Genomic DNA, 16257 nt, shown 5'->3' on the forward strand with positions numbered 1-16257 from the left:
TCTGACCGTCACATTCAGTATAAAGAGCCTTCTAGTCATCCTTCTTCAGTGCTTTTTTCTGGCTGCTCAGTGACACACCATTTCAGCAGTACTCTGATATTAGTACATTTCAACTGTTGTCACACAGGACAGAGATTTCCAGCTGAGATTTAAAGAGCTAAAGCACTGTGATGTTGACTGCATCTCACTGTTTCTTTACAATAATGTTCATATTTTCCCCCTGACAGTTGGAGTGTGTGACCTCCCTCTGAAATTGAGTGGAGGGGGTGTTTTTTGTATTCCACTTCCTACTTCCCTCCCTTTTCCTCCCTTTTTGATTTGTACTGATCAGGGAATTGCTATTTTCCTATGGCAAAAGTTTCACTGGTGAAGGAGCGCAGGTGTGGTCATAATGGATGACAGTTGCCTTTTTGTTTTGAGGGACTTCAGCAGTAGTGAAGGAGGAAACCAAACAAGAATATGATTCAGTAGAGTAAAATATGCAGAAGTGAAGGTGAGGGCTTGTCAGAAGACTGTGGGGAAAGTGGGAAGCAGAACAAAAACAGACACCTGAGTTGAAAAGGTATAGGGATTTTTCTTTTCTTTTAATATGGTAGCAGCACACTACCCAAATCTGAGCAGGGAATGTTTCTGTCTAACTCGCTGCTTTTCTTCAGGGAGATAGGTTTGATGAGATAGCCAAAAAACCTTTCTATGGATATGCTCCTTAGCTGCTGCAGCTACCTAAGTGGGGAATGGGGCTGGGATAATGTCTGTCTCAGAGTCTGCTGCATCCTCTGGGAAGTGCTGAGATGTTAGAGTGGGTGAGAGGTGTCCCAAACCAGGAATCTGGCTCCTGTGGTGGTGGGGTTCACTCACACGTAACAGGACCTGAAAGAACAACTTTTTATTTTAAACTAATAATTGCAATGTGAATGCTGTTCAGTTCATTTCAGGGGTCATGGGAAGAACAGAGAGGTGCTTTAAGTCACAAATCATCCTATTCACTAGTCTGCACGTAACAGAATTGCTGAAAGTTATTAAAGAGTCAGTGTAGAAAGTAGAAATGGAAAAAATTGTTCAGACAGACTGATTTGTCTTCCTCCTCTACCATCCCAAGCAGGACTTTCATATTCTTGAGATTTCTGAATTTCTCCAGAATGACTTAAGTGATACTAAACCCATCTCTGTCAACGTAATTGGTATCAGGTCTCATTCACTGATAAGGGAACTACCCCAGGAAGCCTTGTTTGCTTAATTTCTTATCAGTACTCTGATTAGGTTGCTCTGAGTGATAACTCTTCTCCCCTGAATTTATTGCAGTTTAGATTCTTTTAAGCTACCTGCAGATTTTCACTCCTTTGTCCTGGGGTTTGGCTAGACTGTGGTAATATAGTTTTATTACTTCTAACATCTGTCATAGAGATGTAGGACTGGAATGTCCTAAACCAGCAATGACGTACTGAGCGGTGTGGAAAAGTATGACTGCTGTGTGATGTGGAAAAATTACCAGTACATACAGATTTAAGGAAACTCTTATTATGTCACCAGCACAAATTAATATTTTTTTCATATCTTAAAAGTCTGTGCTTGATTTTACTTCATCCATCTTAAAAAGGATATAGTAGGAGAAGAAAAGCTAACAAGAATTATGGCCTGTGTGGTCAGAGAAATTGGAAAGACTCTAAAGTATTGGCCTGAAAAATGAAATAACTAAGAAAAGATTTTGGAAATCTATGACATCATGAATGGTATGCAGAAGGTGAATGATGACTTGTTCACCCTTAAACTAACAGTAATTATGATGATCAGTGAAATTAAGTATAAAGTACAAGAAGGGAAGCACTAATTTGTGTAGCACATCAGGGAAGCGATAATTTATGTAGCACATCGTGGGGTTCATTGGCATAGGGCTGGTGTGGAGGTCTTGAAGGGACAGGGCAGTTGAGTGAATGCTGCTACTCTACTCTGGGAAATTTATGATTTCTAGAAGCCAAGGGGACTAGTCAGGGGAAAGATTCATCTTATTTACATACAACCTAAGTCTTTGGTAAGACAGAGATTAATAAGTAAATTGGACTTTTGCACTAAGTATGCCATTGCCTCTATCCTCTCAGGATACTGAGTTTGTTTGCCAGGTGTGGGAAATGGTCAGTCCTTTGGCCCCTTGTTTTCTTCAGCATTTCACTGCCAGCACTGTGAAACCTTGCACTGATTTTGACTGGCAGCAGGTTAGTCTGTAACACTGGTGGTGATGGTATTGTACATCAGTGTGGGCAGCCCCAGAGTCTGCTGATGCTCCTTGACCTATTCTATCTACTTATAGAGCTATTTACACAGTTGCAGAGGTGTAATTCTCCTATCATGCGTCAAGGTCTTTTGGATGATAAACTGATTAACCTCTTTATTATACTCCTTCAATAGTTGCTGTCCAAATTACTCTTAGGTAACTGGTTTTTGTAAGGTTTCCCTTAGCACTGCTAAATGAAATGTGAAGAGTCTGCTAGGAAACTGAGATACAAATATATCTTTAAGAGCAGAAAAATTCCCATTCTAGACCTGTCTGTTTTCAGTAGGCCTGTATTTCATTGTCTGTTCTCTCTTGGCATTCTTCTTCTCTCTGCTCATTATTTTTTTTTTACATAATTCTTATTTTGCATGTTTCCTGGAACCACAGAGAGGTTCAGTCCACCCACACTGCCCTTTTCCTAAAAATGCAGTGTGATCAAATTTGCATTAGCACCTAGTAACTTCTCATTGTTGTGCAATCCCATCTCCAGTGTACATGCAGTGCAGAAGTACTTGGGAGGCAGAACCATGAGTCATTTCACCACTAAGCAAATGTTGAAAAAGTAGACAGTGACAGCTGTTTTAAAGCCTGTGGAGCTCTTCATCTAATTCTGCCTGAAAGAAATGTGGTTTCTGAGGGACTCCATCATGCCTGCATATGCTCTGAGTGCCTTTGGGACTACGACTAGAGCTATTGCCTTCAGATCATGTCAGAAAAAGATTGGCTTCCTGAAGGAGAAATGAGAGAAGATAAGGGAACTGGAGAGATAGTATGTGGTGGTGTGCTTAGCCAGGCTTCCCACTCACTGTGCTGTAAACCATTCACGTAGAGCACAATTTGTGACCTTGGCCTCGCTACATGTACAGTATGTGGGGCGTAGCAGTACCTGTCAAATTAAACGGATTCATTGCAATTTTTTATTCTGAAGGTCTGAATTTTTTAATTTATGATTTTAAATCTTTATATGCACAATTAAAAATATAGACTAGTTAAGACTTTGCACTATTGAAATTGATATGATGTGGTTTTGGATTGCCCAAGCCTGCCTGGTAGTTAGGCTAAAGTGTAAGAACGGTGTTCAGAGCTCCTTGTTGTTGGGGTAGGAAAAAAAAAAAGGGAGTAGAGGGTAGAAGAAAAAAAGCATCCAAACAGAAAGTGTAAGATTTTGGTTTCAGAAGACAAGTAAGTTTACAGATTATGACTGCTTCTTTTTGCCTGTAGCTAAACAGGCTATACAACATATATTCTTGCACATAGATGTGCAAGAAAAGCAAGTGTCCAATTGTTCAACTTATTTAGAATTTATTAACATTTATTGGCAAAAGGAGGACTGTATTATGTTTAGTCTAAACTCAGCTTGTCTTTTGAACTTTTTTCCTTGTCTGTATGGTTTGGTGTTTTCAACTATGTGTGCATATTTAGTTCACTCTTCTGTATTGCACTATGCTTGTGTTTAGGACCCTAGTAAATAGACTCACAGTCCTGTCAGCCAAGAACTAGAGCATATTGTATGTCTCCTTTGAACACAGCATTTCAAGTTACAGCTTTTCACTGGATAGTATTTTTTAATCTCCAAACTTTACAGTCCATGCAATTAGGGGGACCTGGAAAATACAGTGTATTTCACAGAGGGGGAGAGAGAGAGAGGTGTCCTATCTCCCAGGGAGGAAACTGTAGGGGAGAAAGTTGTCTGTATTGCTATTTTGTGGTCATCTTTTGCCACAGTGGCATAGTGGTTGCTGTCATGCTCAGCTCTCAGTCACAGTTTCCAAAGACAAAGCTTTGGAACAAAAAATGTTTAGCTATAACCAACATCATAAGCTCTTCAGAGAAACTGGTTTTATTGCATATTGTTATTTCTCCCATCCACACCCAGACTTAAACTTTTTCACATTCAACAGGTACAAAGTCTCTCTTCCTTTCATCTGTCTGGGCTACTTTATTTCCACACCTCCAAGGTCATACTGGTGCATGTCTAGTTAGTGTCAAATAATTGCTCTTAACTGTTTCCTACCTTGTGTACTGTTTCAGATATAAGTAAAGGTTAAAATATCTGAAAACTTGTCTACTTTTTCCAGTTAGACCAAATAATTTACTAGAAGATTAAGTCTACCTATAAACCTTTCTTTTCTTTCTCCAGTCATAGGTTGCAAACAGCTTAGGTGGTTTGCCTGCATGGGTGTGATATGTAGTTCTAGTTATCCTGGAGTAACCAAAATGGTACCTCCTGTTAGCACAAAAGAATGTATACTCACTCATTGTTAATTGGGGGAACTTCTTCAGGCAGCATTGTGACATATTGGCAGTTGTGTGTAGATAATGGATAAAGAAAACATCCAGTATTTGTCACTTTTTTGTCTTCATATTGTTATTTTGTTTCTGGTAGTTTAATATTGTGCCCTGCTAATGCTGTCTTTACCTATTTTTCCATCCTTCAGCACAGACTGCTTTGACTTTGATCATAGGAAGCTGGTGAAACAATGGTGAAAATACAAATGGTCAGAAAAAGTTTCACTGTGGGTCTCCAGTCTCGGAGATGAAATATCTGAGATGACTGATGCTCTGTCCCAAAATGCTATTAGAGAAAAGCCAGCATCATCCTGATCTTTCTCTTTCTACCTCTGTCGTTCATGCCATGTGTACTATCCACGTGTACTTAAATTGTGTATGTTTAGGTCCCTGCATGTTTTCTGCCTCTGTTGAATCCCTAACCAGTGCACTTCTCGTGACTGCGTTCCTTGGCAGGTGGGGAATGGGGTAAGCTGGCAGTACTGCCTGGATGTGTGTTCAGGGCTCTTGTGTGTTCAGGGCTCTTCTGACTGAAGGAGATAGTCCCTCCAGTAGCCTCTGGGAGACACTGCGGCAGCTCCACAGCACTAATCTTGCTGTAGACATGGGCCGGCAGAAGGATCAAGTGCAGCATGATTCTCGACCCCTCCTTGTTTCTTGTGTACATTACAGTGGGACAGGCCAGTCCTCGCCCTTCTTTTTACTATCTGCCTCTTGCTCCCTGGAAATAGCAAAGGTTGCAGCAAAGCCTGAATGCAAGTCAGAAGCCCTGTGCTGCCATTCCCTGTCCTTTCCCTCCTGATCTTCCAGAGCTGCCAGCTTGGACCACAGGAACGGTCCTCCCAGAAGGACAGCGTCTCTGGGCTCTTGGTTCTGGCTGCTGGTTTTGCTGGGCCCAGCCTTGCGTTGTCTTCTCACCTCTTCCCATCTTGTTCAGGCTGCAGCAACCTGCCGGAGGCAGCAGGACATTCCTGAGGGGTTGGGGCGATCAGGCTGGGCGAGCGGGGCAGCCATGAATTGCCTCACCATGCCCCATCCCCACTCGTGGAGCTGGGGCTGCATGCTGCCCTCACCTCCCCCAGGTATGTGGGTGTGGGTCCGGGTCTGGCTGTGGAAGGCGAGACCCATGGGGCTGGGGCTGGCTGGGCAGCTGGCATCATGCCTGATCCTTGGCTTCACTCACCAACTGCTGTAGTAAAAATTGGAAATCTCTACTTTGGATCTCTGCCTTGGAAATCTCTACCTTGGAAATCTCTACACTGGATCTCATGCTGCTGAGAGCTCCTGAGTGCCTTTTGGGTCCTGCAAGGGTTTCTGCAAGGGCAGTGTGTTTTGTACTGCAGCTGATAGGAAACATCTGCACGAGCTTTGTGCTTTCTCATGCTTGACCGTATACATGCATGTTTTGCAGAACTCTTGGCATACTTTTAGATTCAGAGTTTAAAATAGTATTTAAATATAATGTACTTGTGGTGAAGTGGTGATTAACCAGTATTTGTTGTGTTTGTACCAAGGTAATAGCGGTGCATCCGTTCATCTGCTGGTACAAAGTACTTGCATCCAACACCTGAATTATGTAGGAATCACAGAGGAAAACATAGGAGCAGTACTGTATTGATATGGTATCATGTATACATTACTCTTGCAGAGTTCCTGAATGATTACTAAATCTGCTGTAATTGATGAAGTTCTGCTTGCCTTACAATGCAATTTTAAGGCCTAATAGGTATTTTTAATGTCTTCTCTTGTTCCTTTTCACAGCTCCTTTTTGCACATCCTGTAGATCACTTTCAAAACATGCTGAAAGACAAAAATCTTGAAAGTCAATTACTTGAATTTTTTTTTTGCTCTTTAGATGACAATCAAAACAAAACCAATGAAAAGAAAGAGAAGAAAATGGTTTCCCAGAAACCCCATGGTACCATAGAATACACTGTAAGTATTGGTTTGTGGTGTGTTCATATCTGCTTTTTGAAAGTGGAGCTGTTGAGGTCAAGAGGGAGGCAGTGGCACAAAACTGAAAGCACTTAGTAAATAATTTTGAAGTTTACACCTGTCTCAATAGGGATTGCTCCAAATATTGTTGTATGGGGAGAGCTAGGCTGACATCCTGAATCTGTTCAGCCCAGGTCCTCTGTCTTTTCTTGCAGCTGCCAATTCTATTTTTACTTCTACATTATAGCTCTCAAGTAGAGCAATTGTTTTGTTATTCTGAAAAATACTTCCATTCCCACAGTGTTGCTAAGGTCATCAAGTGGTTGGCCTGTGCTTGGTCTCAAGATGGTGAGACCTCTTTGGCTATACTGGAGCAGGACAGCAGCATGCTGCTGTGGCAGCTCAGAGGACTAGCTCTGCCCAGAAAGTCTGTGTGAGCTGTCAGGACCCTAAACAGGGACTGCACTCAACTCTCTATCCTGCAGAGCTGCTGTGGAAGGTGAGTGTCCCAGCTGGGAACAACACAAATGCCTGATGTGCTGTGACTGCCGGAGGTGTAGTGAACTTTGCAGTGTTTGACCTTGCTCTCCTTGTCAGACCAGTTCTAAATACAGTGGTGCTGCTTTAAGGTTTTAACAGGAAAGGAGAGGGACATCTGTAACACCTCAGCACTTTGTCTACTGTATAGTATGAGAGAAGAGTTGTCTTTTTTTTTATGCTGGTCTATCACTTGAGCTGTTAAATAGAGGGTGTGTTGAGGTCATCAAGTCTATTCCCTGAAAACAGCCTGTTAGGTGGGTTTTGGTTCAGCTGGGTGTGCTGAATGTTTTCACTATACCTTAAGCTTCAACTCTTTCTTCAGGCTGGAAATCAGGACACCATAAACAGCATAGCATTAAAGTTTAACGTCACCCCAAACAAGCTTGTGGAACTCAATAAGCTTTTCACGCAGACCATTGTGCCAGGCCAGGTAAATCTTTTATTTATTTGGGGTTTTTTTAATACCTGAAACATTATTATTTGCTGTGTATTTAAAAGCTTTTTAGGACTTAGCTATGTCTTTTAGGCACTTGGATACAAGGATAAGGGGCAGTAATTTAAAACCCTCCCTCAAAGTGAAACTTAGTAGATCATTACTTGGAGTAGGGGGGAAGGGAGAGCTTTGTAATTGCCATATCTGGCTTGTTATTTATGTGCTGTCACTAAAGCTTAAAGATGACTCTAAAAGCTCAATAAGGTAATACAGTTGTTGCAAGGGAGTTGAATTCTTGGCAAGTCTGAATAAATGCAATATATAATGCATTAAAGAATTACAAAGTTAGATACAGAAATTGAAATGGCTTTTTGCCATTATGTTGGGAATGAGTCAGTCTCCTGTAAGATAAGAAATAAATGGAGAGAGAATTTTTTTAGGAGGGTCAAGTATCGGAAAGGCAAATATGGAGACTAACACCTGGTTCATGAAGAGCAGATCTCTACTTCTGCTTCACAGACATGAAGAGATTCAAGTGTCCTGATTTGCATTTGGGAAACTGAGGCACAGAGAGATGGCTTGACTTACCTAAGAATACCCAGCAGACAAAAGCTGGGATAAGGAAAATAGTTTCATTTTTCTGAACATTTTTAGTTTAAAACTAAACTGTGAACATTTTTTTAAATTTAGAAATATCTTTCTTTGCTCTGAGACTTGGAACAAATGACTCTCTTTTTATTTGGGGTGGAGGTCCAAAGGTGTACTGCAATTCTAGTACTCTTCTACTAAAAATCTGTAATGTTCACTGTGAGGGAATGTGGAAATTCAAACAAAGCATTGCATTTTTATATACACTTATATTAGCATTGTACATTTGGGATTTTTTTCTTACAATTGTAGTATATGCTAAAATACTGCTCCATATAAAGAATATTTTCTTAGATTTGGAGATGCAAATATGTTTTTGGAAACAGACAACCCGTAGTGAAGTGTTATAAACTTCTAGCACTAAAAATCCCTCTTTTTCAGCAATGGCCTTCACTTTAGAGCAGAATTTGTTTTTACAAGTTAATGGTTATTAATAGTAATTTTGCAGTTACTTGTTTTCTAGTTGGCGGTAGTTGCAAGACAACCTGGGATTGCAAATCTGAGGGGGGAAAAAAGGAGGTTCCCATCTGTGGAATGTGTTTTATTCTCTTGCCTGTGCTGCAAAACAAAATGTAGAGCTAGATCCTGCAATTAGACCTGTATGTGCCCCACTATCATCACCTACGAAGGGCTTTAGAATAAGTAGTTGTTAAGGAGTGCATTGCAGTAATGAGTGATCAATATTGTGGTGTCCTTCTAGAAGAATGTAGTATTTATATTGAATAACCTTTTACAACTTGTGCCTTACTGTTCTGAAATGTGTTTGTATTTAGATTCTCTTTGTGCCAGAGACAAGTGCTGCCAGACTGTCGTCTTTTAGTCCTGGTGCTCCTGTTTCTCCTTCGTCATCAGATGCTGAATATGACAAACTCCCTGTAAGTCAAACATGGGTTCACTGGTCTTAAACTCTCAAAATATTTTCCGATTCTGAAGTTGAGATTCAAGGCTGTGTAAATAGCAGGTTTTTTGAGGTTACAGGCCTTGTGTGTAGTGTATTGTGTAAAATTAATTTGCTGTACTACAAAATTTACCATATCTTAAATTCCAAAGTAAGGAAATTCTGTCTGAGCTTAGGAACCCGTTACAAGTTCAACTGGGCCCAGAGTCTATCAAAACAACTGAAAATAGTCCAGTGTGTAATTTTTAAAGAATAGAAAGTCAAATATGAAAAATTATTTAGTGTTTCACACTGGAGATTTTTATGCTGCTCTGCGGTCCAGAGTCTTGAATCCTGCATTGGGATCCTTGAACAGAGAGGCTGTTAGTTTACTCTGAGCAGTCAGTATCTTTCTAGTTAAACATATTATGGTGGTACCCATATAAAGACTTGTCTTTAGACAAGACTGCAGGATTTAATCTTTGTGAAAGGCCTTGGCACAGTTGATCTTTCATTTTCTTTAGAAGGATGATTGGCCATGATGATTTTTAGACAGTAGTTTTAGGCAGTTTAGCTGCCTTTAACATCTTTAATATTGGCTGATGTAAAAGTAATTAGTTATTTCAAATCCATAACTAATGAAAAGGAAAGTGGAGAGAAGCTTAGAGTGAATAACTGTGTTTAACCTTAGCCTTATGCCTCTGTGCCACCTGGGCAGGGAATCACACTAGTGCTCTATGAGCAGAGGTCTTCAGTGTAGATATTGTGGCAGGGCAGGCTCTCTCTTAATGAGAGTGCATCACTGAATTTTGGTGAACTGACTTGCCTTGGGTCTTTTTAATTTCTTACCTGTTGCTTGTATGGAGGTTTTTTTGTAATGTTACAAGTGTTTTTTTCCATACAGGGTGCTGTGGGAAGTGAACATACATACATACATAACCATTGCTTTTCTTCCTTAAGCAAAAGGAAAATAGTTGTTTGAACCTGGCCTTTTAGTTTTTCAAAATCTAAAAGTATAGTATTCTGATCCTGTTGCTCTGCACTGAACTTTTTCTTTTCTAAGGATGCTGATTTGGCAAGAAAGGCTTTCAAACCAGTTGAGAGAGTCTTGTCCTCTACTTCAGAAGAGGATGAGCCTGTGGTTGTCAAATTTTTAAAAATGAATTGTCGTTACTTCACAGATGGTAAGGTAGGTGAAACCTGACTTTTGGGCATTGTTTGAGATTCTTTAAAAGCAAAATTTCTTTGGATAAGTAAGAGATGAATAGTGGGGGAGTCAAATGTGCTCCATGTTTTTAAAGAATGTAAACGTTATGTTGGCTTTATCTGTTACTGCTGTGCTTATTGATACTGTGATAATATGCTGTATAATTTTGTTCTTTCAGTTGTTTAATTTGTTATGCTAATAGCTTTATGAAAGAATAGCTCTTCTACCCGTCATTATTCCATTACTGTGTCTTACCAATCATCTGTGTAAGAGTGCATTGCTACAGAGTGCATAGAGAAAGAAAACTGCACTTTAGAATTATGACATGTCAGGATTAGTTGTCCAAGTTCCATTAAATTGTGCAACAGCTTTATAAAATGAGTACATGCCAATCTATTTCATTTATGACTTCAAGATAAATTTTAACTATTCCCAGAGCAGTGTTTCCAAATATGTCCATGTTGCTTCTGCACTTTCTAATTAGTGTTGTGCAAGCCCTAATAAAAAGATAAATATTGCTTTATACAACCTTTTCTTTCTGTTTTGTGTAAGCATTCTTGTAATATATGTGTACCCACCACGACTGCAAACCCTAAATTACAGCAGCTGTTTTAGAAGCAAAGGCACAAAGCTTGGGTAGTATTTTAACCTGCTTTGCTTCTCAAGGTTGCAAGACACTGTCTTCTTGAACCGCCTACTTTGATATATCTACTCTTGTTGACTCTGGTTTCAGTTAGATATCTGCATGTTTGGGTTTTCAAATTCTCTGGAATTTATGACACTGGATATGCTAATCATTGTCATTTCAACGTATTTTTTCCCTTAGTCCTGACTAAGATGGATGTGTTTACACCTACAGTTTCTGGCTTCAGTGGATGTAGACTGTATTTAACCACTCTGCAATTTTGCAGTCTGCTATTTTGTAGAAAGTAATAGAGAACTACTTGGTGTCTTGCATGTAAATTAGGGCAATACTGTCACTTTGTATGTGATGCTTGTTAGGTGCAGAGGATACAGATTGCCAGTTTTATGGCTGCAGGACTGAAAAAGTAATTTGCAGTCAGAACAATTTAAAATGAGATGGCTTCTTTGCCAGCGTAGCTAAAATCCCTTGTTGCCTTGCTTCCCGCAGTGGGAAGCACAGCCTATTGATGTATTGCTTTTCTGGCTATGCTAGAGTTACATTACATGTCTCTGCATTTGGCTTCGATTCTTTGACCCAAACACAAACCAGGCTTGTGAACTGGGTCATACAGGAAAAGCAAATGTGAAATACATACGGACTTTGCTTTACAGAGGAGCAGGCGTTCATGTACTCACTTGCTAGTGCCAAGCCATCAGCTTGATATCTTATTCATTAAAAACAAACCAAGCTTGTGGTCTTTTACCTGCCTATTTGTGATACTTCCTTGGCTTGCCTTGCAGTTGACCTTGAATAGTTAATAATATCTGCAGTGTGAGTCACTCCAGTTGATCTGTGGCTCCTATTTGTCAGTTGTCATGATTTACACACAGCTTCTGAGTTGGTCTGGTGAATTTTGTAACTCCTCTGAAGGAGAGGGTGCAGGAGAGAGACATTGGAAATCTCCTTTGTAAATCTTGCAAAATGGTCAGTTGCCACGAGTTGATGTTGAGTAATGGCTGATGCAGCCTCTTTCAAATTCATGGGTAGAGCACGTTTTGAAGAATTAAATATGTCCTCTACAGCTGTGCAAAATACGCTTGGATCGGTAGTAGAAGCTGCTTCTATTTTGGAGAGAAGATCTCTTGTATCAGATCCCTATATAGAGAAGCTTTTTGCATGTACCTCTGGGAGACTAGATCAAGGAGACCTATAGTGTAGCTTAGCATAGTAGCCTGGACATTTCCATGAGTAAGACTGCATTCAGGTGTGCTGGTTGCATGTAAATTCATGTATCAAATGAAGATGGCTGCATTTAGAATAAAAAACTACATCCTTCTTTAAAAAAATAAATCCACTAATCTATTTTGTTAGAGATTGATTAACAGTCACATTTTTATCTTGTAGTAGTCAGCGCTGAAAGTTGAATAATTCAGATGTTCTTTCTTACCTGCAAAGAACTTGGTTGTTACTGAGACACTTTTTTCTTTGTTCTTCTTACAATGTCTGACTTGATGCAATTGGAAAACAGAATGTTTTGTTTGCAAAGATTGCATGACACAGTATAAAGAGGCAGGAAAGAGGTTTTACTTTTTAGGATAATAGCCTAAAATCCAATAATAAATGATAAGTGCATTATATGTGATGTGCTCACTCTCTCTTCTCCTGTTTTAGGGTGTAGTTGGAGGAGTCATGATAGTAACTCCAAACAATATCATGTTTGACCCACATAAATCTGATCCTCTGGTAATTGAGAATGGCTGTGAAGAATATGGGCTCATCTGCCCCATGGAGGAGGTTGTCTCAATAGCTCTCTACAATGACATCTCTCACATGAAGATTAAAGATGCATTACCATCGTAAGGAGTGTTCTTTCCTGAACTTATATTTGTAGATTTTCAGTAAGGATTATGGAAAAGGGGCAGGGGAGGGGGAATGGAGGGGAAGAGTTTTAATGCAGCAGAGTAAAAAACAGGGGAGGAAAGTGCCAGCAAAGGAATGATTCACTTGTGTTGTTGTTCCACTGTCTTCTTAGAACACTAAAGTTAAAGGCAAATCGATCATGCATATGAGAACCAAAGTGCAAAGGAGACCAGTACAAACCAGTAATTAGTAAAAGCATTGGTGTCATGCTGTGCCTGGGCCCTTGCACTGACCTGTCTCTAGGGCTATTTCAGTGGAAGCAAATAGGGTTAGATTTGGACCAATGTTGTGTTACTAGGACTGTTCTGAGAGGAGTATTTAAAACTTTTAAAGATAACAGCACCTTAACTGCCATATTCAGGACTTACAGAAATGCCAGTCTATGGAATACTTCTATTTCAAACCAGAAATGCATCGATAGTTATAATCTATAATGCATAATAGACTTTCTGGGTGAGTTACTTTCTTTTATGCATAGACTAGGCAGTGCTTATGTATTTGTTCTAAGCAAAGTTTTGTTCTTACAGGCAATACTTGTTTGATCAGTGGAATTCATCATCTTCCCTCCATTTTCTCATTTCAAGAAAAACTTTGCAGATACTTGTTATGCTCATTACTAGAGTGTATAGTAACTTCTTAGTAACCTTTAAGTGATGAGGATCTTGTATTCTCATTCACCTCAGACTTTTTTGCAGTAATGAAGAGCTCAAGTTTTATGATGATAGATTTTTTCAAAATTTTCCATTTTGAAACGTTTTGTGATTGTCCTGCCTTAAAAAGAAACATTTGAGGAAGCTGCATTGAAACAGTATCTTTGAGTAATGGAGACAAATAAAAGGAAAAAACCACCAATTCTGTTGCCTATTACTGTTTTGCAGTAAATATGTTCAAACAGGACATGACTTATCTCCAATTTGCTTTTTCTCAAAAATACGTTTGTACTGACTAGGGAAACATGGATGGTTGTAGAGGTTGACTCATTGTCAGGTTTGGGAAATTACAGTATTAATATGATTTGAATGAAATTCCAGCAGCTAAATACATGTCCTGTGATTTTCTGTTACTGAACTTCTGTTGACTTGCACATTGTTATTACACGTGTACCATTTCTTCACCCATGTGGCATATTCTGCCAAGTGGTTTACTCATTTTATTTTGGTATTATCCTTTCAGCATTTTTCTCCATTTTCTTTAAAGTCACTTATTTCCAAAATTTTGTGTTTATTTTGGAGAAAATAATTTTTCATTGAGTGTCACAGTTTAAGTTTGTATATTATTTAGTTTTTCCTTTCAGTTTTTTTTTTCTGTTTCCGTTTTGCTTTTAACATCCTATGTACATCCATCATTTCCCCTGACAGTGACATACCAAAGGATCTTTGTCCTCTGTACAGGCCAGGAGAATGGGAAGACCTGTCCTCTGAGAAAGATATCAATCCTTTCAGCAAATTCAAATCCCTTAGCAAGGAAAAGAGGCAACAGAATGGGGATCCATCCATTGCTCTGGGCTCCAAACAGATGAAGCCTTCAGATAAGGAAAAGTCTGCTGATTTTGAAGTTCTTCAGTCATCTGAGAGTACAGGCTCAATCAAATCAAATTCTGTGGAGTTTCCCAACAACATCACTGCCACTGAACAATTGGAAAAGTTTACTGTGGATCCATGTGCCAAGGACCCTTCTGGGGAAAAAAATGCTTCGGATATCAAAACCAAAGAAAAATCGCTTTTAGGAGAAGGAGTGGATGACTTCATTGAGCTGGAAAAGACATCATCTCATATGGATAGAGGATTGGACAGGAAAGTCTCAGTAATGGAAGGCTTGCTGGCAGACCCCCGGGACTTGGGGAGAACTAAGCAGCAGGTAACCAAACCTACTACAGAAGTCCAGGAGCACTTGACAGTTGATTCCTTGGAAAAAAAGGACAGTGTTGAACCTAAAGCTGACTTAGACTTAGAGCTGTGCGAAAAGCAAGATGTTATTCCAGAAGTAAACAAATGTGTCAGTTCCCCGACAGGTAAGGTGGAGAATGCATTGGACACTAAGAAAGAGCTAGAGAAAGATAAACTTATTGAATTTTACCTCAATAAAGATGGGAATGGGTCTCAGTCATCTGAAGACTTACACAAGGCTGAAATCCAGAAAGGTGAAAACAATAAAGCAATTGGCATAGACCTTACACTTAGCTGTTCAAAGTCCCAAGCTAATGAAGTCCATACAGTTAAAAGTATGGAGCTTGATTCCTGCTGTGTTGAAAGGAAAGCACCTTCATTAGAAATCAGCTCAGCAGCAGCAGAGGAAAAGGACCTGAAAGAGTCTGTGGACTCTTCCTTAGTACCAGCTATAGACAAGACCTGTCAAGAAACACAGTTAGACAATCAATCAGAAATCAGACTGTGGCTGCTGCAGAAAATTCAAGTGCCAATTGAAGGTAGGTCTCTGGTTATCCTTATTTCCTCTGAGACTTGGACAGCATTACGATGGTAACCTTTGAATTGATTGCATTCTGCTCTAAATTTCCTCTTTCCCTGGTCTCTTTTTTACTCTTGTATATTTCATTTTTATATTATCTGTTATCTTCAAATTCTCTAAGCTTCTAGTTTGATAAGTAGCTTGTGTGCTCTTCCCATATCCAGTGATCACTGTTTATATATCTTTACCTCTGTTTGCTGGGTTTAAGAAGGACAGTGAAATGTCATCCAGTTTAACTATTGACAAGGACACTTCATGGTCTATGAATTGTCACTCTATATTGCATCTGTTGGCTTATGGAAGTCTGTCAGTGTATTTCTGAGAGTATCCAAAGTAGTAGTGCATTGCTCTAAGGCAGGTTACCAAAGTATTCTTGACGCTGTTTGTGTATGTCAGGTGTCTTTCATGCTATGAAAACCCTTAAAGAAGTGATAAATAGGAATATATGCAGAGTCCTACTGACTGATCTTTTTTACTGATTGTTACTGTGTTATCACACAATTCAGGCTACTACTGGAAAGCATATAACAAAATGAAATCTTAGTTCAGATAGTATGCACACAATGATAGTATGCATACTACCATTTCTACCCAGTGCCTCCAAGCGCTAGCGTGTCCTGGAGCATTGATGCTCCTCTCTTGGTAATTTAATTAACCTGTGGACATACCCTTGATCCATATCAGGTGGGGGGGATGATTAGAGTGGAAGTCTTTATTTTAGAAACAGTAGTTCTTAAAATGATTTTTCCTTTCTTTCAGAAGGGTTTTTATCTTGCTAGTTGTATTTGGCTGTATGTGTATTCCTAAAATGAAGAAGGCAACTTCAGTGTGATTAAGGCTAGAGTTTATTAAGCAGGGGTTTTTCACACTAGCAATTTGAGGAGCTTAAACTGCTCTTAGGCTTGGCCCTGACTTGTGCAGATAAAAGGTGCTTATATGGCTGTCTGACCATCAGAATTGAGAAACGGATTAGGCTTCTTGTGTGTGTGCGTAAAGGATTACCCCTCAGCTGGATGGGTTTCCAGGACCCAGTCAAACACTGTCCCCT

General features: G+C 39.6%; 1 protein-coding gene across 7 annotated transcripts in view; it reads left to right on the forward strand.

Annotated features, from left to right (window-relative positions):
* The window catches only part of NCOA7 (nuclear receptor coactivator 7), an 89148-nt gene that overhangs the window by 57687 nt on the left and 15204 nt on the right, over positions 1–16257 (forward strand). For 6 of the 7 annotated variants that reach the window (XM_027631476.1, XM_027631471.1, XM_027631482.1 and 3 more), the window contains 6 exons: positions 6414–6493; positions 7356–7463; positions 8888–8989; positions 10055–10180; positions 12495–12679; positions 14102–15168. In XM_027631476.1, the coding sequence (XP_027487277.1) occupies positions 6414–6493; positions 7356–7463; positions 8888–8989; positions 10055–10180; positions 12495–12679; positions 14102–15168 (1668 nt within the window). The remainder of the gene's footprint in view (positions 1–6413; positions 6494–7355; positions 7464–8887; positions 8990–10054; positions 10181–12494; positions 12680–14101; positions 15169–16257) is intronic. The other variant, XM_027631510.1, reaches the window with a different exon arrangement.

Source organism: Corapipo altera, unplaced genomic scaffold, assembly GCF_003945725.1.
Source record: "Corapipo altera isolate COAL_440 unplaced genomic scaffold, ASM394572v1 2b, whole genome shotgun sequence".
Taxonomy (NCBI): domain Eukaryota; kingdom Metazoa; phylum Chordata; class Aves; order Passeriformes; family Pipridae; genus Corapipo; species Corapipo altera.